At 45.6% G+C, this 25,501-nt stretch overlaps 1 protein-coding gene across 10 annotated transcripts in view; it reads right to left on the bottom strand.

Moving 5' to 3' along the window:
• LOC112246940 (kin of IRRE-like protein 3) overlaps positions 1–18,430 on the bottom strand; it is a 56,093-nt gene extending 37,663 nt beyond the window's left edge. For 7 of the 10 annotated variants that reach the window (XM_042304860.1, XM_042304861.1, XM_042304864.1 and 4 more), the window contains exon 1: positions 17,883–18,429. In XM_042304860.1, coding sequence (XP_042160794.1) covers positions 17,883–17,922 — 40 coding nt within the window. In that variant the 5' untranslated portion in view covers positions 17,923–18,429. Of the gene's footprint in view, positions 1–17,882 lie in introns of all 10 variants that reach the window. The other 3 variants (XM_042304858.1, XM_042304862.1, XM_042304868.1) reach the window with 2 other exon arrangements.
• Between the last annotated feature and the right edge of the window lie 7,071 nt (positions 18,431–25,501).

The following is a 25,501-nucleotide window of genomic DNA, read 5'->3' as shown; positions in this document are numbered from 1 at the left end:
ATCTTCCCAATCCACATCCCTGCTAATTTGACTGTGAAAACGCAGTCTGTCCGAGATGAGCCAGGAATTATACATATGTGTGAACTTTCTCGCTGGCGTTGTGGCGAATCAAACTCGTTGCCCCCCTGATTAGGCTTGTGTTCAGGTCTCTCATGTTCCCACTCTCCCCCTGCGCTAATTACAGAGTGGTCTAATTAATGTCAAGTGTCAGAGAGGACCCTGCAATCACATGCACACACACAGTCTACCACGGGAGAGAGAACGGTCTAACACAGGAGAGAGAACGTTCTAACACGGGATAGAGAACGGTCTAACATGGGAGAGAGAACGGTCTAACATGGGAGAGAGAACGGTCTAACATGGGAGAGAGAACGGTCTAACACGGGAGAGAGAACGGTCTAACATGGGAGAGAGAACGGTCTAACACGGGAGAGAGAACGGTCTAACACGGGAGAGAGAACGGTCTAACACGGGAGAGAGAACGGTCTAACACGGGAGAGAGAACGGTCTAACACGGGAAAGAGAACGGTCTAACACGGGAGAGAGAACGGTCTAACACGGGAGAGAGAACGGTCTAACACGGGAGAGAGAACGGTCTAACACGGGAGAGAGAACGGTCTAACACGGGAGAGAGAACGGTCTAACACGGGAAAGAGAACGGTCTAACATGGGATAGAGAACGATCTAACATGGGAGAGAGAACGGTCTAACATGGGAGAGAGAACGATCTAACATGGGATAGAGAACGATCTAACACGGGAGAGAGAACGGTCTAACACGGGAGAAAGAAACGGTCTAACACGGGATAGAGAACGATCTAACACGGGAGAGAGAACGGTCTAACATGGGAGAGAGAACGATCTAACATGGGAGAGAGAACGGTCTAACATGGGAAAGAGAACGACCTAACACGGGATAGAGAACGGTATAACACGGGAGAGAGAACGGTCTAACACGGGAGAGAGAACGGTCTAACACGGGAGAGAGAACGGTCTAACACGGGAGAGAGAACGGTCTAACACGGGAGAGAGAACGGTCTAACACAGGAGAGAGAACGGTCTAACACGGGAAAGAGAACGGTCTAACATGGGAGAGAGAACGGTCTAACACGGGAGAGAGAACGGTCTAACACGGGAGAGAGAACGGTCTAACACGGGAGAGAGAACGGTCTAACACGGGAGAGAGAACGGTCTAACACGGGAAAGAGAACGGTCTAACATGGGAGAGAGAACGGTCTAACACAGGAGAGAGAACGGTCTTTCACGGGAGAGAGAACGGTCTAACATGGGATAGAGAACGATCTAACATGGGAGAGAGAACGGTCTAACATGGGAGAGAGAACGATCTAACATGGGATAGAGAACGATCTAACACGGGAGAGAGAACGGTCTAACACGGGAGAGAGAACGGTCTAACACGGGATAGAGAACGATCTAACACGGGAGAGAGAACGGTCTAACATGGGAGAGAGAACGATCTAACATGGGAGAGAGAACGGTCTAACATGGGAAAGAGAACGACCTAACACGGGATAGAGAACGGTATAACACGGGAGAGAGAACGGTCTAACACGGGAGAGAGAACGGTCTAACACGGGAGAGAGAACGGTCTAACACGGGAGAGAGAACGGTCTAACATGGGAGAGAGAACGGTCTAACACGGGAGAGAGAACGGTCTAACATAGGATAGAGAACGGTCTAACGCGGGAGAGAGAACGGTCTAACATAGGATAGAGAACGGTCTAACACGGGAGAGAGAACGGTCTAACACGGGAGAGAGAACGGTCTAACACGGGAGAGAGAACGGTCTAACATGGGAGAGAGAACGGTCTAACACGGGAGAGAGAACGGTCTAACATAGGATAGAGAACGGTCTAACGCGGGAGAGAGAACGGTCTAACATAGGATAGAGAACGGTCTAACACGGGAGAGAGAACGGTCTAACACGGGAGAGAGAACGGTCTAACACGGGAGAGAGAACGGTCTAACACGGGAGAGAGAACGGTCTAACACGGGAGAGAGAGTGGTCTAACATGGGAGAGAGAACGATCTAACATGGGATAGAGAACGATCTAACACGGAGGAGAGAACGGTCTAACACGGGAGAGAGAATGGTCTAACATGGGAGAGAGAACGGTCTAACACGGGAGAGAGAACGGTCTAACATGGGAGAGAGAACGATCTAACATGGGATAGAGAATGGTCTAACACGGGAGAGAGAACGGTCTAACACGGGAGAGAGAACGGTCTAACATGGGATAGAGAACAATCTAACACGGGAGAGAGAACGGTCTAACATGGGAGAGAGAACGGTCTAACATGGGAGAGAGAACGATCTAACATGGGATAGAGAACGATCTAACACGGGAGAGAGAACGGTCTAACATGGGAGAGAGAACGATCTAACATGGGATAGAGAACGATCTAACACGGGAGAGAGAACGGTCTAACATAGGATAGAGAATGGGGGAAGAAACACACCCGCCCGCGCGCAGGCAAGAGACAAGCCATCGTCACCTCAGCAGCCTCACAAAGCGATTCATTAATTTGTGTGAAAACACACACACACACGGTACACACACACACACACACACACAAATACACACACTAATGTTATGGGTATTCTGAGAAGCTGTTGCTCATTAACACATTACCCAGAAGGGAGGGAGAGAGAGAGAATAAATTAGAGAAAAGAAGAGTGGTTGGTTATATGGAGCAGAGAGGGGGAAACATTTTGACCCCAGTGTTGTGTTTGTACCTTTGTGGTGTTGGCTAACACAGTTCATGTTTCACACAAGATGGCAGCTTCCTCTTCCGTACCCCCGGCGGTAAGTGTTGTTGGATTCAACATTTTGAACATTGAGATATTAAAGACATGATAGATCAGATGCATAGTATATTAAGGAGTGAAAGAGACTGGGTCTCTGTAGAAAGACAGATAGCTGTGGAATGTGTTGTGTGGACAAGAGGAGAGCAATGTGTTGATACAGGGGAGACAGATGGACATCTGTGGATTAGATGGAGGGGTTGAGGTCAGGAGGTCAGGTCAGATCCCCTGAAGGGAGTAATAAGGGTTTGGTATCTTGTTACTCTTTTCCTGTTAAACCATAAGATGTAAGGATTGGAGAGAAGGAGTGTCTTAAGTGGGATATATATATATCTGGATGGCAGAAATGTTGGGTTGTCTGAATTACAGCTGTACAGCACCTTTGGGAAGAATTAAACTTGGTTAAAGCTTCTAAAGTGTCCGTGAGTTATTTACTCTGAAAAATAAGAACCTAACAGTGTGAAAAGGCTTTTCTTGACCACTGTGTATTTCTAATCAAAGCTGCAGGAAATTAATCAGAAGCAACAGTTGCGATTCGACCCCAGAGGTAAAGGTGGAATTGACATGGCCACTGTTCATTTTCACACCATTAAAGCAAACGTCATGCTCCTTACGGCACAACTGAAGAACCATAGATTTCCCCTCCCCATTCATTCCTGTTCTCACCTAAGAAAGCCATGCACCACTTCAAAAACCTATCTGCTGTTAACGAAACCGAACAATAAACAAAAGCATACAACAAACAAAACCTTCCCATAATTTAGTCACTATTCAAACTCCCGGAGGTGCAAGACAAAGGAGCCCAAATCTAACTGGCTTTTAAAGACCTCCAAGAACAATCAGAACTCTTTTTTTAAAACGAGAGATCACTCTCTCCAGCCCCTATGGTTTTTCTAAAGGACTGCTCAGTCAGTTAGGCAGTGTAAGGCAGTTAGGCCGTGGTCTATGGAGCAGTGAATGGCTAATCCAGAGATTGAAGGACCCAGAGCCTCCCTCCTCAAGCTCACGCTGAATGCAGACTGAATTGGCCTCGGAGTAGGACTGATTGCCCCACAGTCTATGGTCAGCTTTTTTTTAAGTAGCCTGTGATTGAGTGGTTCCATTAATGTCCCATTTATCTTCCTTCCCTGCGCCAGAGCTCTGAAAGAGCGGGTGACACTCATGGACACACCCACACAGAGACAGGAGAACCGAGCATGCGCATGGGCGCACGGGCACACTCACTCACACAAACGACACACACACGCATAAACCATCTCTCATACACACACATACACACACACACACTGGAGTCGTGACTGGACACAGGCTTTTCAGAACCCCAATATGACCACTTTACGTCTATCTAGTGCACTGCGAGCAACTTCAAACTGCCAGCACTGTCACTGTGTTAAAAGATAAACAACTGTGATGGCTTGGTATAATAACTCAATAGTTCTCAAATAACACCCGAAATACTGTCAGTCTCTCAATAACTCCAAGGACATCTGTCGCTCAGCATACACGCTTTTAAAATACAGAAGGCCGAATTAATGCAGCTGAAGACCCTGGGCCCAGGCCCAAGAGGCAGCAAAAATATATTTATATTTATTTACAACAAATAATAATAAAGGAAATATATACTTGTATATATTATCTACAGTTGAAGTCGGAAGTCGGAAGAGTCATTAAAACTAGTTTTTCAACCACTCCACAAATTTCTTGTTCCCAAACTATAGTTTTGACAAGTCGGTTAGGACATCTACTTTGTGCATGACATTGTTTACAGACAGATTATTTCACTTACAATTCACTGTATCACAATTGCAGTGGGTCAGAAGTTTACATACACTAAGTTGACTGTGCCTTAAAACAGCTTGCAAAATGCCAGAAAATGATGTCATGGCCTTAGAAACTTCTGATAGGCTAATTGACATCATTTGAGTCAATTGGGGGTGTACCTGTGGATGTATTTCAAGGCATACCTTCAAACTTAGTGCCTCTTTGCTTGACATCATGGGAAAATCAAAATAAATCAGACAAGACCTGGATCATCCTTGGGAGCAATTTCCAAAAGCCTGAAGGTACCACGTTCATCTGTACAAACAATAGTACGCAAGTATAAACACCATGGGACCACGCAGCCATCATACTGCTCAGGAAGGAGATGTGCTCTGTCTCCTAGAGACGTACTTTGGTGCGAAAAGTACAAACCAGAACAACAGCAAAGGACCTTGTGAAAATGCTGGAGGAAACAGGTACAAAAGTGTCTATATCCACAGTAAAACAAGTCCTATATCGACATAACCTGAAAGGCCGCTCAGCAAGGAAGAAGCCACTGCTCGAAAACCTCCCTGAAAAAGCCAGACTACGGTTTGCAACTGCACATGGGGACAAAGATCATATTTTCTGGAGAAATGTCCTCTGATCTGATTAAATAAAACTAGAGCTGATTGGCCATAATGACAATCGTTATGAGGCTTGCAAGCTGAAGATCACCATCCCAACCATGAAGCATGGAGTAGGCAACATCATGTTGTGGTGCTTTGCTGCAGGAGGGACTGGTGCACTTCACAAAATAGATGGCATCATGAGGAAAGAAAATGATGTGGATATATTGACGCAACATCTCAAGACATCAGTCAGGAAGTTAAAGCTTGGTCGCAAATGGGTCTTCCAAATGGAAAATGGCCCCAAGCATACTTCCAAAGTTGTGGCAAAATGGCTTAAGAACCTTAAGGACAACAGAGTCAAGGTATTGGAGTGGCCATCACAAAGCCCTGACCTCAATCCTATTGAAAATGTGTGGGCAGAACTGTAAAAGTGTGTGCGAGCAAGTAGGCCTACATACCTGACTCAGTTACACCAGCGCTGCCAGGAGGAATGGGCCAAAATTCACCCAACTTATTGTGGGAAGCTTGTGGAAGGCTACCCGAAATGTTTGACCCAAGTTCAACAATTTAAAGGCAATGCTACCAAATACTAATTGAGTGTATATAAACTTCTGACCCACTAGGAATGTGATGAAAGAAATAAAAGCTGAAATAAATCATTCTTTCTACTATTAATCTGACATTTCACATTCTTAAAATAAAGTGTTGATCCTAACTGACCTAGGACGAGGCATTTTTACTTGGATTAAATGTCAGGAATAGTGAAGAACTGAGTTTAAATGTATTTGGTGTATATAAACCTCCGACTTCAACTGTATCTACAGTGCCCTGCAAAAGTATTCACCCCCTTGGCGTTTTTCCTATTTTTTTGCATTTCAACCTAAAATTTAAATAGATTTTTATTTGGATTTCATGTACTGGACATACAATACCATACATATTATATATGTAGTATGTATATATATATTTTTTACTGCAACCGCCAACCACACGAGGATATAGGAGTGTAGACAGCCTGCTGCCACTCTGCTAATACTCAGATGGGGGAGGAGAGGAGGTAGGGAACACGTCGGTAACTGGAGGGCCCTGCCTTCATTGGGTAACTGATTAATAAAAAGTAAAAAATTAACTGCAATAATAAATACATGTGACGCGTCAATTGTGTGAGTCAGGGGCTGGGCCCAAGCGACAAAAAAATGCACATACAGGTAACTAACAAAATAAAGTAAACACCAACATAAAGCATATATATTTATTTTTATTTAACCGTGTGTGTCTTATTAGGGTGTTGGGCAGGCACGAGCTGCCAGAACAGATTTAATGCACCTTGGCATAGATTCTAAAGGTGGACCTATTTTTATTTATTTTTATTTATTTCACCTTTATTTAACCAGGTAGGCTAGTTGAAAACAAGTTCTCATTTACAACTATGACCTGGCCAAGATAAAGCACAGCAGTTCAACACATACAACAACACAGAGTTTCACATGGAATAAACAAACATACAGTCAATAATACAGTAGAAGAAGAAACAAAAAAGTCTATATACACTGAGTGCAAATGAGGTAAGATAAGGGAGTTAAGGCAATAAATAGGACACGGTGGTGAAGTAATTACAATATAGCAATTAAACACTGGAATGGTAGATGTGCAGAAGATAAATGTGCATATAGAGATACTGGGGTGCACAGGAGCAAGATAAATAAATAAATACAGTATGTGGGTGAGGTAGTTGGATGAGCTGTTTACAGATGGGCTATGTACAGGTGCAGTGATCTGTGAGCTGCTCTGACAGCTGGTGCTTAAAGCTAGTGAGGGAGATAAGAGTCTCCAGCTTCAGTGATTTTTGTAGTTCGTTCCAGTTATTGGCAGCAGAGAACTGGAAGGAAAGGCGGCCAAAGGAGGAATTGGCTTTGGGGGTGACCAGAGAGATAAACCTGCTGGAGCGCGTGCTACGAGTGGGTGCTGCTATGGTGACCAGTGAGCTGGGATAAGGCGGGGCTTTACCTAGCAGAGACTTGTAGATGACCTGGAGCCAGTGGGTTTGGCGACGAGTATGAAGCGAGGGCCAGCCAACGAGAGAGTACAGGTTGCAGTGGTGCCAGGAAAATGCATCCCACACCATAACATATACTTTGTATCCCTCATTTACTCAAGTGTTTGGCAGTTACAGGCAATTTGACTATTAAACTCATGGGTACACTAGCAATGGATACCAGTCCTGACTTGAATGGGAATTGCCATCTATGGATAATATTTCTATGGTTGGTTGCAGCAGCCGGTTTGCGTTTTGCAGATTTCAAAGTACAATTGCGGGGAGAAATGTAAAGCAAATAGCTACTGCTGAAAAGAGAAGACTAGTCTGTCTGTAGAACCAATAGAAACAGTTTTCTCAACAACTCACAATTAGATTTCTTAATCCGGCCCTGAAAGTATAACAGGAGCTGCAGGTTTTTCACAAACGATCTTCCCCAGACTGATTAGTCTTGGGCTGTAGTTTCAGACAGTAACCTGTAATCATCTCACTCCAGACATCTCTCCATTGAACAAGTTGAAGGACAGACTGAGGACTTGCTGCTCTTCTGTTGTCTGCCTGCAGCTTACTGCTCCACATGTTCCCCACCTCCTCAACCTCACACACTCACAAACCAGGGTGTGTGTAAAGTGGTGTCGGGGTGTGTGTAGTGGTGCTGGGGTGTGTGTATAGCGGTGCCAGAGAGTGTGTGCTGTGTCTGTAGTGATGGTTTGGCAGGTGGCTGTGTTTGAGGTGTATGAAACAGAGATAAAACGGTGTGTGTTTGTGTGTGTGTCAGGGTTGTGTGAGTGTGTCAGAGTTGTGTGTGAATGTGTCAGGGTTATGTCTGACGGAGACAGGAGCAGGGCCCTGTGGCCTCACACATGGAGGTTGGAGACCCTTCCAAACAACTGAAAACAAACAGGCACTTCCAGGGACCAGACACTGCCTTGATCTGGAGGAGATCTCTCTATCTCTCTGCTTTCCTCTCCCCATCTCTTTCACCCCCCCCTCTCTCTCTCCCTCTCCCCTCTCTCTCTTCTGTTTCTCAATGTTAATCTTTCTCTCTCCTCCTCTTTCTCTCCCTCTCTCTCTCATTCCTCATCTCCCCCCACTCTCTCTCTCCCTCTCTATCCCCTTCCCTCCCCCTCTCCCCACCTCGCTGCATCAAATTGGAGTGACTTTTCAGGCAGCATTGGGCTGCACCTCAAAGTGCAGGTTCTGAAGACAGCTTTTCTCTCCTCCTCTCTCTCATCCGTTATCGTTCCATCTCTCTCTGTCTCCTTTACTTTATACCGCACCCTTACTCCTCCTCCTTGGCAGCCTTGAACATGGAAATGGAAAGAGACTTTTCCGTCGTCTACGCATTTCATCTGCACCTCTGTATCTATCTCCCTGTGGCTATCTATCTCTCTTCTCTGCCTTTCTCTTTATCTATATGTCTAATTATGCTGTCTCACTTATGTAATTAGAGCAAAAAGAAATGGCTAAACACCCCCCAGCAGAGCCCTGAGAAAACAAATGATGGAGAACAATGGGTAGAAATGGCTCCTGCACCAAACCACATGATGGATGCAGCCTGAAACTCTGCGTCTCATCCCCCTCTCCCTCCCTCCGTCCACTCCTCTCTCCTCCAATGTTATCTCCTGCTCTATCTGTCTCTGTTTGGAAACTCCCTGAAAACCTGCAGTATCTATACTCTCTCCTTCCCTCCCTCCAGCCTAACTATCCTATCAATAGCAGGCTATATCATATGTCATAGACTGACACTGGATTCACACTCACATCATCTTAGACAATGCCATCCCTATTGTGTATGTGTCTGTAACACTCTCCCTCTCTCTCCCCTTCTCTCGTTCCTCCCTTTCTATCTCTGCTTCTCCCTTCCCTCTATCCCTGCTGTTGCTTCTCCCTTACCTCTACCCCCCCCAGAGCGTTCCATTCCATGCATCATGGCGGGGACTTTCAAAAGCAAACATACATCATCCTGTAGCAGGAGGGCGTAGAAGCCCAATCTATGGAGGGAACAATCAGTTCAATCTGATGAGTGCTGGGATGCCTACATCGGACAGGTAAAATGTGCTGGAACAATGGAGGGACTAGGGTTGCTTTCAATAAATTCCCTGGTTTTCCCGAAATCAGAACGGGAATAACCAGGAAATCCGTAATCCTTTTGGGAAAACCCGGGGGAATTATTGAAAATGTATTGAAAGTATCCGGAATGGTGCAACCCTAGGAGGGACTGCTGCTGACTCCTGGCGAGGGTGCAGGGGTGTAGAGGGTTATAGGGTTCACCACTGTCAGCTTGGGAAGCACTTAGCTTTCCAGACCCTAACCCCGCTGGAACCCCCCACCCCGACACACACAGACTTCAAAAACATTCTGTGTCTTAAGTCCATCTACCTGGCAAAGGGATACCTCAAGTTATAATGTTTCGCCCTGAGGCGTTGAAACAACCCCTTTCAATTCTTCCTCCCCGGATTCTCACTTCAGTTTACATCTTTGTTATTCTTTTAGCGACCCTGTGCTGGGAGAAAAACACAGGTTCGCTCTACACCAATACAAGCATATCCATTACCTTTAATGCTATGCTGCTGGCAGTAAATCCTTCTGACCCCCACTCTCTCTTTCTCTCTCTCCCTCTCTGTGTCTCTCTCTCTCCCCCCTCCCTCCTCCCCCAGCTCTCTCTTTCTCTGTCTCTCTGCTCAGACAAACATCTCCTCCCAACCCCCTGTCCAAAGGATCTCCAATGCCTCTCTCTGTGTGAAGCTCCTGCTTTTCATCACCACGGAAGTTGGAGACCCACCTTACCCACCTACTGACTCTCATCCCTATCCCCCAAACCCTCCGCCGCCCCCGGCTGTCGCCCCACCCCTCACTGCGCCTCTCATCTCCAACACGGCTCAATAAAATTACCATGTTTGGACATTGAGGGAGCCACCGTTAAAAGCCTGATCGATGAGCTTTGACTGACACCCCTCAGTTGATAGCAAATTGGCCGGCTTTCCTAGCGGCCTCCCACGGAGAGTTTCAAAGTCTTGCTCTAAATTCCCCGCTGGAGGAGAAGGGAGAGAAGAAAAAAAGTTGCTACACTTTCCGCCAACCCTTCACCCAGCTGTCTGCCACTCAAAACAACACCGTGAGGCAGAGAGACCTACCTTTCTCACTGAGAGAAGGAGGAGGAGAAAGAGAGTTTAAGAAGCGGTTTCCTTTCCTGACCGCCGAGCCCAGTATTTTGTTAACGGTTGAGTCACTATCACAATATTTGCCCTCAGATTCCAGTCAGCTTAAACTGGCAAGAAGCAGGAAGATGGAGCTCTTTGTTTGAGGAGGAGAAAAAAAGTCAGAGAAAGAAAGAAAGAAAGAAAGAAAGAAAGAAAGAAAGAAAGAAGGAGACAGAGAGAGGGGAAGGAGGGGACCTGAAGCCCAGGGGAGCATGAGAGTTGTCCCTCCCTACACGCACTCAACCCTCTGGTCTCTGTAATGTCCGCCCAGCCAGGCCATCGCTTGTTTCCTTGAGTGCATTCCTTTCCCCCTGGTTGGGTTGAGTTGAGTGGAGACATGACATCCTGAGAGATAGAGCGTCATTAATTAGACAGTCAGGCTTTGACTAACCGCTCCATAAAGGGCACATAGCCCCAAAGACGGGAAACACTCATCTCAGCTCATCATCCTCTGCCCCAATGCATGCCCTTGACCCCCTGTCTTAGTGTGTGTGTGTGTGTGTGTGTGTGTGTGTGTGTGTGTGTGTGTGTGTGTGTGTGTGTGTGTGTGGTGTGTGTGTGTGTGTGTAGGTGTGTGTGTGTGTATACTATGAGCAACACATAGTTTAGGGCGTTGCTTTGATAAGCTCCTCATGAGTCACTTATGGATGTGCACACACAACAACCCTCCAAAATAACACACAATGGCCACATGATATTAACGTCGCTCTGCTCAAGAGGAGCCACTGAAAATCGGACCGCATCTCAAGAACGGATTGAGTGGGGAATAAAAATAGATAACTAAGTAGAAAATATATAGATAGACAAATAAATAGCTTCTCACGGGACTCATAACCACATGGGTTTTTCCCCCTCAGTCCCTTCCCAGCTGCCAGAAACACCCCCCAACAGGGCAATCTTTAAAAGAAGGTTGAGGAACACGGCTAGTGAAGATAAAAAAGGCCCAGATATTGCTGCAACACGGGAGATTCATTTCAATTTGCTGTTGGTTTCTGTGTCTCGGCAGGAGATAGGAAATTCTTGTCTTGGAGGGCAGAAATTGATTGGAAAATAAAAACGAATGTTTGGTCTAGTATGTTGGAGCTCTCTCTATGCTCTCTGGGTTTCTTGGGTTGGAGGTCTTGTCAAATTGTGATACATCTCTCTAGAAAGATGTGTCACATGTACCCCCCCCCCAAAAAAATATAATAAAAATACAATTTGTTTCACTAAAATCGCTAGCTGGCTTGCTACTGTTTGAACACAGTGGCTGTGCTACTGCTCTACTCTCTCCCTCTGGGCTCTGTTTTAATGATTTGTAAAGAATTAACCCAGGGTTCTCTCTCGCTGTACCATTGTTTGGAGGGGGAGAATGCAGAGAGTACACAGCCTCTGCTCTCTCCCTACTATATTCTAATCAGTGGGTGATAATAGAGCCCAGTAATCTGCTGGCAGTGGATGGAAGTGGGGCTGTTGTAGGACTGGTAGGGGCCCTGAGCTGAGAGGCTGAGGGGCCGGACGGCATGTGTGTGGACCAGTTATTTGGAAGAGGAAGCTGACACAGCCCCTCCATTGTCCCTGTCTTTGTGTGTCACTTCCTGCAAGGATCTTCCTCTGCCCTGGAGGGAAACAGAGGTGAGGAAGTGCAAAGACAGAGACAAGGAGAGAAGGAAGGGAGGAAGAGAGCAGTGAGAGTTAGAGAAACAGAGAGTTAGCATTAGAGAGAGAGAGAGCAGAGAGAGAGAGGGGGGAGAGAGAGAGAGGGGAGAGAGAGAGAGGATGAAAAGAGGGAGAGAAAATAGAGCGAAGAGAGAGAAAGCGAGAGAGAGACAAAGACAGGGATGGAAGTGGCCAAGTGCCCCAGCTGGTAGTACAGCTCCAGCATATCTTGCCTGGCTGCCCACACAACACAAGGCCTTCCCTGTTGTGTTGAGCCGTGCCATCAACCACATCCAGTGAAGTAGCTAACAGCTGATAACAAGGCCCCTGGACACAATGCCAAGTTCTTTATCTCTGTTTCCCCGCATGGCAAAGCTGATTAGTGAGACAGAGCTTGTTTTATGAAGCCCCATTGTTTATTTTCTCCCTCCAATTTCTGTCTCTGTACACAGCAAAGTTTTTGAGGGGATTGGGGTTGGGGGGATTGGGGGCCAAAGATGAGTGAGGAAGACCCCAGGGGTCATTGTGTTGTTAGTCAAGGAGGCGAGGTCCGAGGAAGAAGACAATGCCAGTGTGCATGAACATGTCTTATGGCTGGAAGACACAGTAACCCATTGTTATAGTTTCTACCCTCTGCACCCCATGCACCCGCCTGCCTGCCTGCCTGCCTGCCTGCCTGCCTGCCTGCCTGTCTGTCTGTCTGTCTGTCTGTCTGTCTGTCTGTATGAATGACTGTCTGTATGAATGACTGTCTGTCTGCATGGCTGTCTACCTGCCTGCCTGCCTGCCTGCATGTCTGTCTGTCTGTCTGTCTGTCTGTCTGTCTGTCTGTCTGTCTGTCTGTCTGTCTGTCTGTCTGTCTGTCTGTCTGTCTGTCTGTCTGTCTGTCTGTCTGTCTGTCTGTCTGTCTGTCTGTCTGTCTGTCTGTCTGTCTGTCTGTCTGTCTGTCTGTCTGTCTGTCTGTCTGTCTGTCTGTCTGTCTGTCTGTCTGTCTGTCTGTATGGCTTTCTGTCTGTATGACTGTATGTCTGTTGGTTTGTCTGTTAGTACCTTTGGATGAGTCAGTTCGGAGTTACTGGGGGAAAGTGAAAGTGCAGATAAAGGAGGGCTCTCTACAAAAGGTTAAGATGTGGTTGGGAATGGATATGAATTGTTGGTTTTCTGAGTGTACTGGTCTGGGGAGAATAACTCTTTCAGAGTGACTCATGGGTGTCTACAATTTCACTCAAAACAAAACAAATCTTAAGAGCTCTCATACCATAAACCAAAACGACCTTTAAAGTTTGATTTGTGCCCCCTCCCCCAAATCCTATTTTTTTTAACCTTTATTCTAGGCAAGTCAGTTAAGAACAAATTCTTATTTTCAATGACGGCCTAGGAACAGTGGATTAACTGCCTGTTCAGGGGCAGAACGACAGATTTTGTACCTTGTCAGCTCGGGGATTTGAACTTGCAACCGTTCGGTTACTAGTCCAATGCTCTAACCACTAGGCTACCCTGCCTTTCCATAGTCTATGAGGTCTGTCTGGAAATCAAATCTCCACCAGTTTGAGCCATGGGTCCATTGCAGAGAGCATTCCTAGTGTGGGAATGAAAGTAGGCCAAACTCATCCATATCTTTGCCATGGGTGTGTCTCCTAAATAATGCAACAGACTTCTACACCAGACGGATTCTGCTGTGTCAGCACTATTGTGACCGTGCACCCCTGGTCTGACACTCATCCTCAACTTGGCTTCTCTTCTCCCTCTCTGCCTTCCAACTTATTCTCTCTCATTTTACTTTCTCCTCAATCCCCCCCCAGCAACAGATAGAAAATGATGGAGAGAGATAGGCGGGAAAGGAGAGAAAAGATGGAGAGAAGTTAATGATGCTCCATGGTTTTCCCTAACGTTTTCCCGCCTCGCGTCAACTTGATCATCACACTGGTAGTTACACTTCTGAGTCCTGTCTCTCTCCTCCTCCCTCGCCCTACAACCCCTTACACTCCTCTGTCCCCCGCTCACTTCGCCCAAGCCTGACTCCTCCACAAGAATTCAAAGCAGCGGAGGTTCATGAAATATGCACGGTCCCCTAAAACAAACCTCCCTAGCCACGCTGCCACCGAATCGCCCAGAAATATTTCTGCCACACAGCTCAGATCCAGGACAAATCTCTGCTAATGGGGAAGGGGGAAGAGGTGTGTGTGTGTGTGTGGGGGGGGGGTCAAGGCAAAGCTATATGTTCCTCTGATGGCGCCTGTCTAGGCCTCATTGTGTATTTACAGTATATCCATGGTGAAAGGCTGTGTTTGTTTGTGTGTTGATGAGTTCTACTAGACTTACTAATGCCCCACAACACATTACCCTCACTGGGCAAGTTCAGAGGAGGATGGTGATGGTAATGCATTTTCAGGGTGCTTCACTGGGTTTAGACACTAGTGGCGACAGCCAGGACTTGAGGAAAAAGCAGCGGGGAAACGTGTGATCTCAGCTCCCAGCCTTTGAACTTGGCCCTATGAGACAGCAAACCAAAGCTAAAGGTTCCAAAAAAGAGCTCATTGAAGATTACTCAGAATACTGATGCAGGGTGGAATCCAATTCCAGTGGGAAGCCAGGGGACATTCTGAGAAAGCAAATGATGGATAGATGCTGCCGTTGCTCCTGCTGCAGAGGAGGGCCACTGAGAGGACATACATATGGATGGGTGAACAAGCATTGAACAACCACGTTTTCTGGGACTGTGTGTGTGTGTGTGTGTGTGTTTGTGTTGCAGCCTGTAAACCATGCTGGCTGCTGCCCCTCACCATCCAGCTACTGTCTGTCTGTCAAGGAATTGTTCTGCCCCCCCTCCCCCCCGTTCTATAGAAAATAATGAAAGATGTGGAAGATGTGTGTGTGTGCCCCCCCCCTGATGATCTGAAGAGAAAAACATGCATGACAGACACAAGGTAAAACTATGACTACTCTACCTTGACAAATGGGGCATTACAGTTTGTTTGCCATTTGTGGTGGTGTTTGTTTGTCAGGAATGGATCCACGAGGACCCTGGAACTCTGCTGTTGTTTGTTTGTGCTCCTCACAGTCAATAGTTAGGGGAATACTGTATTTCCCGATAGTCGTTGACAATTCTTTAGGAGGGAAAAGTCTGTTTGTGCTTGTGTTCCAGTTCCAGCAGGCGTTCCATCTCCATCTCCTCTCTCTTCTCCTCCCAGGGGAGAGTGGGTGTCAGTGTGACAACGTTGTGTATTCTGATTCAACATTTAAATTTAATTACTGCCTCCCCATGTGTCTGTACTCGGCTCTCGTTCATCAAAGACAGTGGGAAGAAAACACGGCTTAACTGCCAATAAACATTTTGTTTTTAATTCATTTACTGAAGCGTTGACCGAAAGCGCTTTACTTTACTCCTGGATGCTCAATGTTAATTGGAAGAAGTAAGATCCTCTGAATCCGAGGGGTCGGGGGATTTGAAGCCTTTATCTAGAGCCGAATCAAAGCCGGCGTTAATAATACACCAAAACGAAGGAAATGTTTGTTTAAAGGCGTGGATACTGGAAACAACAACACACATGCATAAAAATAGAGCAACGAGGGGTTGGGTATGAAAATATACATTTTCTATGACTGGGGTCTCAATCAATCAAAGGGCCCTTAGACCTCAATAGGGGCCATTGTTGTTTACTTTCCAACACAGAATGATGTATGTTTTGGCTGGTGCAATCACCTTTCTTCTCTGGGGGATTAATAAAGGATTATGTTATTTTACAGAATAATGCAATAACCTATGTTGCCTACTGTGCTGTAACTATGGAAAAAGTACCCTAAAGGTTTCATTTGCTCTAAATGGGGTTTTACTTCTATTATATTCCGGCATGTGGATATCGCATAACCATTCAAAGGCCACATCAACTGATTTTCTAGCACATAATGACACACACACACACACACACACACACACACACACACACACACACACACACACACACACACACACACACACACACACACACACACACACACACACACACACACACACACACACACACACAGCCAAGATTAGTAGCCTATCAAAAAAAAGACCCACTGTTTGGAACAGTTGAATGTGAAACCTCCTTTCCCAAGAGGCACACTAATTGGACATTGCAGAGACGTGTAAGTACATCAACAGTTTATAGTAAACTATCATTGGCATAGGCCACTACACAAATGATTGACACTCTAATGTTGACTCCCATCAGACGATTGCCCCCAGTGGCTGAAGTCCTCACGATAAAATAACACAAACAGCAGTTGCACAGATGAAAGAAAAATCATTGCACCATGCCCGGGGTCTGTTGGCTGCCTTTAATAGACATTTACTTTATTTCTAGATCGTTTCATTATTGACCTTTTCCGTGTAGCCTAGTGGTGGTGCAGCCTTTTCCACCTGGCTGCGTTTGGCTATGAAACTATTAATTGGAGACGTGTGTTTAAAAGCCGTCTCAAATCCAACCCCATGGCTGTTTATGCACTTACAACGAGAAATAGCCTAGATGTCCCCCCTCTTAAACCTATCGAACGCTATTTGGTCTGGACTTTCGGCTGATCGAGGTCTGTGAATCAACTTTATAGGCTACTAGAGGTTAGGCTACATTGTTACTTTCCATGTAGAATAATAACACAATAGTGTTGTCTGATACATTACAAATACAGGTTCCATAATAGGCTAGTATATATTTTAATATCAATGACACACGGTGGCATTTGATCAACTTCTGTAAAGGTCGGCTAAAAAAGAGATGGAGAGCTTGTTTCGGCGGTCTTACAGCATAACGTGGTTTCCTCACACGCTTCAATCCTCATTCAATTACACTGCGTTTAAAATACAAAGCCCATTCAAAAATAAATGAAATATGGGTGAGAGAGGAGGTGTATGGGGCGAGAGAGGGAGTGTGTTGGGGTGGAGAGGTCGATTCCTAGCTGGTGCATTTTAAGGTCTGCTTGGCTGCATTAGGGGAGTGTTCCCAGTTTATCTCTACTAGGCTATACATGTTGCTCGTTTCAGCAGAAACGAGCACCGTGTTTCCCCCCACATCTCATTAGAAATGATGATCGGTGATACCTGCGGCCAACCTCATAGGCTACTATCCTTCGCCTGGTAAACTAGTGCAAATATCTAGAGGGGGATATAAGCACTTTCTCTCCATCCTTCTCTCTGCTTTATCTCTTTCTTTCTCTTTTTCTTTCTCTTGCTATCTGCCTCTTGCTCTCTCTCTCTCTCTCTCTCTCTCTCTCTCTTTCACTCACACTCACACACACAAACCACTTGCTTCAACAGCGACTTTTGATGTCACCAAAGACCTCAGTGGCAACAAGCCCGGACTGCACGAGTTTTGGTCTGTCAGCATCGTTTCTAACCTTATGTCTGCCTATCAAATAAACCCATGCACTAACATGATGGACTCTTTCCGAACGATCAGCAACAAAAAAAACACCCCACATAGCCTACACCAGATAAATAACCGAATGCGTAAAACAACAAAAACCGCATCATCTCGCCACTGTGCGCTTTGGTAAGGATCGGCGTTAGTGCCATTGAACCGGTACCACGGGTCAGCTCTTTCAGTAGCGGAACTTTGTCTCAACATCCTTAGAAAAACTATAGTTCCTCGGAGCAAAAGCAGAGTCGCAATATTATCTTCTCTCTAATCCTCGTCAGCACAGCGCATCGACTAGGCTACAGTTTGACGCAGCGCGCCCTGAACGGAACGCGGAGCGAGCATCTCATGAGTTTCTAGCAATAGCGCAGAAAAACAACCAGAAAAAATGTGACAAGAACAGTTTTCTTACCTGTTCCCATAAGGCAAATGACGAGGTAAAACGGCAACATTTTATCTTGTCTTCTGTCGCCGGTTTGGCTGTGTTTTCCCCGAAAGTGTAGGACGGGAATCTATTGTTCCGTCAATGCGACTGGGGTGAGGGCTGCCGCTTGCTGGTTATTCTCAACCGCCGTGCAAAACAATATCACTGCTTGGGTAAATCAAACATACCGGTGATGTGCCGGTCTCTGGAATCGTATGCTTCTGAAAGCACTGGTATTGTCCGAACACTTTGCTTACAGTCATTTAGGAATTATTTTCCATAGTTAGGAACTTTTTCAGTATGACAGCGTATATGTATCCTCTGTGCGATCGATGTATTCCTCTTCCCTCTCAAATTGTTGCAACTCACTGCTTTTGAATGAAGTACATATCACCGTCTGTTTGTCCACAGTAGTGTCCTGAAGGCTATTCTCTCTTTTTCCGGTCGGTACTGATGCTGAGTTGCGCTCCGTCCTGCTTCTCGCGCAGTTTTGCCTAAACTCAATGAAGTTGCTACTCTCTCAACCCTCCACTCGAGAATTCACTCTCTCGCTCTTGCTCTGCTCTCTCTCTGTATCTTCAGCAGCGCATACATTCTCTCTCTCTCTCTCTCTCTCTCTCTCTCTCTCTCTCTCTCTCTCTCTCTCTCTCTCTCTCTCTTCTCTTCTCTCTCCCCCCCCCCCTCTCTCTCTCTCTTTCTCTCTCTCCCTCCCTCCCTCCCTCTCTCTCTCTGCTCTCTCTCTCCCCCTCTCTCCCCATCTCTCTCTCTTTCTCTCCCTCTCTCTCCCCCTCTCTCTCTCTCTCACACACACACACACACTCTATTTCGTCCTCCTCAATTTCTCGTAAATCTCCGAAGGGGGAGGGGGGGCTGCTACAACAGAGTTACACATGGAATAAACAAACGTACAATCAATAATACAGTAGGAAAATCTATATACAGCATGCGCAAATGAGGTAGGATACGAGAGGTAAGGCAATAAATAGGCCATGGTGGCAAAGTATGTAGGATCTTAATTTGAGCCAGTTTCAAACAGCAGGAAAATAATCCTGCAGCAACAGGGAATGTGATTTATTATGTGGATTATAATTCATTGACATTTTTGTAGGGGTTTTAAGGGTAATATTGGGGTAAACACCCATTGTTTTGCATGACAGCAATCAAGTGTTCAAGATTACAATTGAAGTCGAAAGTTTACATACACTTAGGTTGAAGTCATTAAAAGTCATTTTTCAACCACTCCACAAATTTCCTGTTAACAAGCTATAGTTTTGGCAAGTCGGTTAGGACATGTACTTTGTGCATGACTCGATCATTTTTCCAACAATTGTTCACAGACAAGATTATTTCACTTATAACTCACTGTATCACAATTCTAGTGTGTCAGAAGTTTACATTACACACTAAATTGACTGTGCCTTTAAACAGCTTGGAACATTCCAGAAAATGATGTCATGGCTTTAGAAGCTCCTGATAGGCTAATTGACATAATTTGAGTCAATTGGAGGTGCACCTGTGGATATATTTCAAAGCCTACCTTCAAACTCAGTGCCTCTTTGCTTGACATCATGGGAAAATCAACAGAAATCAGCCAAGACCTCAGAAAACAATTGTAGACCTCCACAAGTCTGGTTCATCCTTGGGAGCAATTTCCAAATGCCTAAAGGTACCACGTTAATTTGTACAAACAATAGTACGCAGGTAAAAACACCATGGGACCATACAGACATCATACCGCTCAGGAATGAGACGTGTTCTGTATCCTAGAGATGAACGTACTTTGGTGCGAAAAGTGAAAATGAATCCCAGAACAACAGCAAAGGACCTTGTGAAGATGCTGGAGACAACAGGTACAAAAGTATCGGCAAATCTGACCACGGTTCCATTTTGTTGCTCCTAGCCTATAGACAGAAACTAAAACAGGAAACGCCTGTGCTCAGGTCTGTTCAACGCTGGTCCGACCAATCTGATTCCTTCGATCACGTTGAACAACAACATTGATGTATACGCTGATTTGATGAGCAAGTTTATTAGCAAGTGCATCGGTGATGTTGTACCAACAGCGACTATTAAAACCTTTCCCAACCAGAAATCGTGGATTGATGGCAGCATTCGCGCAAAACTGAAAGCGCGAACCATTGCTTTTAATCAGGGCAAGGCGGCCAGAAACATGACCGAATACAAACAGTGTAGCTTTTCCCTCTGCAAGACAGTCAAACAAGCTACGAGTCAGTATAGAGACAAAGTAGAATCGCAATTCAAAGGCTCAGACACGAGAGGAATGTGGCAGGGTTTAACCACGGACTACAAAAAGAAAACCAGCCCCGTCACAGACCCCGATGTCTTGCTCCCAGACAAACTAAACAACTTCTTCGCCCGCTTTGAGGACAATACAGTGCCACCCGACATGGCCCGCTACCAGCACAAGGGTGCGTTCTCAGCCATCTCCTGTACTCCCTGTTCACCCATGACTGCGTGGCCATGCACGCCTCCAACTCAATCATCAAGTTTGCAGACGACACTACAGTGGTAGGCTTGATTACCAACAACGACGAGACGGCATTCAGGGGGGAGGTAAGGATCCTCGGAGAGTGGTGTCAGGAAAACAACCTCACACTCAACAAAGCAAAGGAGATGATCGTGGACTTCAGGAAACAGCAGAGGGAGCAGCCCCCATCCACATCGATGGTACAGTAGTGGAGAAGGTGGAAAGTTTTAAATTCCTCAACGTACACATCACAGACAAACTGAATTGGTCCACCCACACAGACAGCGTGGTGAAGAAGGTGCAGCAGCGTCTCTTCAACCTCAGGAGGCTGAAGAAATTTGTCTTCCCACCAAAAACATTTACAAACTTTTACAGATGCACAATCGAGAGCATCCTGTCGGGCTGTATCACCACCTGGTACGGCAACTGCTCCGTCCACAACCGTAAGGCTCTCCAGAGGGTAGTGAGGTCTGCACAACGCATCACCCAGGAAAAACTACCTTCCTTCCAAGACACGTACACCACCCGATATCACAGGAAGGCCAAAAAGATCATCAAGGAAAACAACCACCCGAGCCACTGCCTGTTCACCCCGCTATCATCCAGAAGGCGAGGTCAGTACAGGTGCATCAAAGCTGGGACCGAGAGACTGAAAAACAGCTTCTATCTCAAGGCCATCAGACTGTTAAACAGCCATCACTAACATTGAGTGGCTGCTGCCAACATACTGACTCAAATCTTTAGCCACTTTAATAATTAAAAATTGGATGTAATAAATGTATCACTAGTCACTTTAAACAATTCCACTTTATATAATGTTTACATACCCTATGTATATACTGTACTCTATACCACTCTATGCATCTTGCCTATGCTGTTAGGCCATCGCTCATCCATATATGTATATGTACACATTCTTATTCATTCCTTACACATGTGTATACGGTAGTTGTTGTGAAATTATTTGATTACTTGTTAGATATTACTGCATGGTCGGAACTAGAAGCACAAGCATTTCGCTACACTCGCATTAACATCTGCTAACCATGTGTTTGTGCCCCAAAAAATTTGATTTGATTTTGATTTGATTTATATCCACAGTTAAACAAGTCCTATATCGACATAACTTGAAAGGCCGCTCAGCAAAGAAGAAGCCACTGCTCCAAAACCGCCATAAAAAAAGCCAGACTACAGTTTGCAACTGCACATGGGGACAATGATTGTACTTTTTGGAGAAATGTCCTCTGGTCTGATGAAACAAAAATAGAACTGATTGGCCATAATGACCATCGTTTGGAGGAACAAGGGGGAGGCTTGCAAGCCAAAGAACACCATCCCAACTGTGAAGCATGGGGGTCATGCTGCTGCATTGCTTTGCTGCAGGAGGGACTGGTGCCCTTCACAAAATAGATGGCATCATGAGGAAGGAACATTATGTGGATATATTGAAGCAACATCTCAAGACATCAGTCAGGAAGTTTAAGCTTGGTCGCAAATGGGTCTTCCAAATGAACAATGACCCCAAGCATATTTCCAAAGTTGTTGCAAAATGGCTTAAGAACAACAAAGTCAAGGTATTGGAGTGGCCATCACAAAGCCCTGACCTCAATCCTATAGAAAATGTGTGGGCAGAACTGAAAATGTGTGTGCGAGCAAGGAGGCCTACAAACCTGACTCAGTTACACCAGCTCTGTCAGGAGGAATGGGCCAAAATTCACCCAACTTATTGTGGGAAGCTTGTGGAAGGCTACCCGAAATGTTTGACCCAAGTTCCACAATTTAAAGGCAATGCTACCAAATACTAATTGAGTGTATGTAAACTTCTGACCCACTGGGAATGTGATGAAAGAAATAAAACCTGAAATAAATCATTCTCTCTACTATTATTCTGACATTTCACATTCTTAAAATAAAGTGTTGATACTAACTGACCTAGGACAGGGAAAACCTGAGTTTAAATGTATTTGGCTAAGGTGTATGTAGACTTCAACAGTATATAACCTTCTCTCTGGTATGATGCGTTCTGGATCATTATACATCATACTGACTGTATTTTGAAAGTTATATATCTTGAAAACCTGATTGCTGACATAGAAAACATTTTGGGACTATTTAAAAAATGACTAATGAAATATATACTAAAATATCGTTTTCCTTTAAGGGAAATGCATATTTTCTGACTGAAAAAAAAGCTACGTTTGGTAAGATTTAGATATGTGCATACTGGGTGTCCTTCAGAAAACACATTTTGAAGGCAAATAAGTGGGCAGAATATTTTTGTTGTTGTTATTTAAAAAAGCAGAACATTTAGAAAGAATATCAGGGGGAGACATCCATTTTATGTTTTATTTGGGATTTTTCTTTGTAATGGACTCTTAAAAGCAAGCCATCTTATTTTAATTAAATAGATCAAATATATTAACCAAATTACCTTACACATCTCACTATTATTACCCTCACTATGTATTAGGACTCAGGCTAAGACCCAGATGCAGACACAGGAGGCGGATAGTACGAGTCTCAGAGTTTATTAAAGATGAAGGTTCAGGCAATCAGTAGGTCAAGGCAGGCAAGGAGTCGTAATCCAAACCTGGAAACTGGAGACAAAGGGCTGTGAGAAAGGGGTTTAATTCTAGATACATGGAAAGTGGGATGTATATGGAGAGTGTTGGACAACAGAAGGCAAACAGCAGAGGGGCTAAGAACATTAGATATGGAGAAATGGCCTTTAAAATGGGGGGAAAGTTTGTGGGACTCCACCCGGAGGGGCAGATCCCAAGTAGACAGCCATAACCTCTGCACAAGATGATACTGGGGAGCAGGAGTCCAGTGGCGGTCTGCCTTTCGACGATACCTGGAAGTGGTCTTGAGGAGGGCGGATCGGGCTCTCTTCCAGGTATGGCGACAGCGGCGGATGAACATCTGGGACGAGGGTATGCTGACCTCTTCCTCCTACTCAGGGAAGAGCGGAGGCTGATAACCCATGGAACACTCAAACGGCGAGAGACCAGTGGCCGAGCAGGGAAGGGTGTTGTGGGCGTATTCCACCCACACGAGTAGCTGGCTCCAGGTGGTAGGGTTGGCGGAGACGAGGCAATGAAGAGAGGTTTCCAGGTCCTGATTCGCTCGCTCCGACTGTCCGTTAGATTGGGCCTGAAAACCGGAGGAAAGGATGGCCGATGCCCCAATGAGGGTGCAAAAGGCCTTCTAGAACTGGGAAGAGAACTGAGGACCGCGGTTGGAGACCATGTCCACCAGAAGTCCATGGATCTGGAAGACGTACTGCACCATGATGTAGGCCGTTTCCTTGGCTGAGGGTAACTTGGGAAGGGGAATGAAATGGCCGGTTTTGGAAAACCTATCCACCACCATGATGATGCAGGGTGCAGGTTTTGATGAATGCAGAGATGTCAGGAACAAAGGTGGGCCACCAAAAACATAATCCTACAAAGGCTACGGTCTGACGGGAGCCAGGGTGGCAGGCCAGTCGAGAGGAATGAGCCCTTTCCAGAACCGAGGAACGGGCAGAGTCCGGGGCAAACATCCGGTTAGTCGGCCCACAACCCAGGGTCCGGCAAGGAATACCGCGCCTCACGAACATGGTTCTCTGTACCTCAGATGAGTGCAGCCACGAGACAAGAGGTAGGGAGGATAATCTTGGGGTACGATGGTGTATCAGCGGGGCTATAGAGGCGTGAAAGCACATCCGGCTTCACATTCTTGGAGCCCAGGTGGTAGGAGATGGTGAAGTTGAATTGAGTGAATGGCAGGGCCCATCCAACTTGCCTGGAGTTGAGGCGCTTGGCAGTGCAGAGATATTCCAGGTTATTATGATCTGTCCATACAATAAATGGGTGTTCCGCCCCCTCTAAACAGTGCTTCCACTCCTCCAATGCCACCTTCACCGCGAGTAGTTCTCAGTTACCCACGTCGTAATTCCTTTCCGTCGTGTTGAGACGATGGGAGAGGAAAGCGCAGAGTGCAGTTTTGGTCTTGGGCCGAACGTTGGGACAGGACAGACCCCACTCCGAATTCTGAGGCGTCGACCTCCACCACGAACTGCTGGAATCGTTCCATAAGTTTGTGAAGTAACTCCTCGTGTCTTCCAATGGTGGCTCCGTGGGAGGAGACGGCGTCGCGGAGCTGGTCCGAATCTGCTGGGTCAGTCAAGGCCAGTTCGTACTATCAGGACTCAGGCTAAGACTCAGATGCAGACACAGGAGGCGGATAGTACGAGACTCAGAGTTTATTAAAGTACAAGGGGCAGGAAAAATGTAAGTCAAGGCAGGCAAAGAGTCATAATCCAAATCAGAGTCAGGCAGGTACAGGACGGAAGGCAGGATCAGGGTCAGGACAGGCAGAAAGGTCAAAACTGGGAAGACTAAGAAAAACAAAAACTCGAGCACAGGAAACACTGGAACACACTGTTAGGACTTTACGGGACAAGACAAACTGGCAACAGACAAACAGAAAATGCAAGTATAAATACACAGGAGATAATGGGGACAAATGAGAGATACCTGGTGGGGGGTGGAGACAAACACAAGACAGGTGAAACAGATCAGGGTGTCACACTATGATGAGGTTTTGATGTATGGCCATCTTTTTATTTTCACCCTTCCTGTCCAAATTATCCTAAAGTATCTCAAAATTGATTGTGGAACTCAAATAAGTTATTTATAGATGATTTGGACATGATTTGGAAAATGCTAATATTGGTATCATTGAGTTGCATTGATTGCCCTGGGGGCATTTAGCATTTTGCCCCAAACATACTCACTTAAAATGTTACATAAAATGATACTTTATTTAAAATTAATGACATTTTTACTCTCTTTCAAGTGGCTTATTTATGTTTAGGTTCCCCTACTGTTATATATTTTGAACAAGTTTAGAGATCTAACTTCACTAGATTATAAATGACAAAATATTAGTATTATACCCAACACATCCAGTTGTAGTCTAAATATTGATTTGAAACATAAGAATGAAATAGACTAATCCCATCATAGTTGGAATTGGAGAAGAAAACATTCATGGTATTGGTTATGTCTGTCAGAGTTTAACTTTCCCTACATAGCCTATGCGGAACTCTGCCATTCTACCAATAATGCTTTAA

Source organism: Oncorhynchus tshawytscha, linkage group LG23 (genome assembly GCF_018296145.1).
Source record: "Oncorhynchus tshawytscha isolate Ot180627B linkage group LG23, Otsh_v2.0, whole genome shotgun sequence".
Classification (NCBI taxonomy): Eukaryota; Metazoa; Chordata; class Actinopteri; order Salmoniformes; family Salmonidae; genus Oncorhynchus; species Oncorhynchus tshawytscha.
The sequence above is the reverse complement of the archived record's forward strand: the minus strand, read 5'-3'. Positions and strand labels throughout refer to the sequence as shown.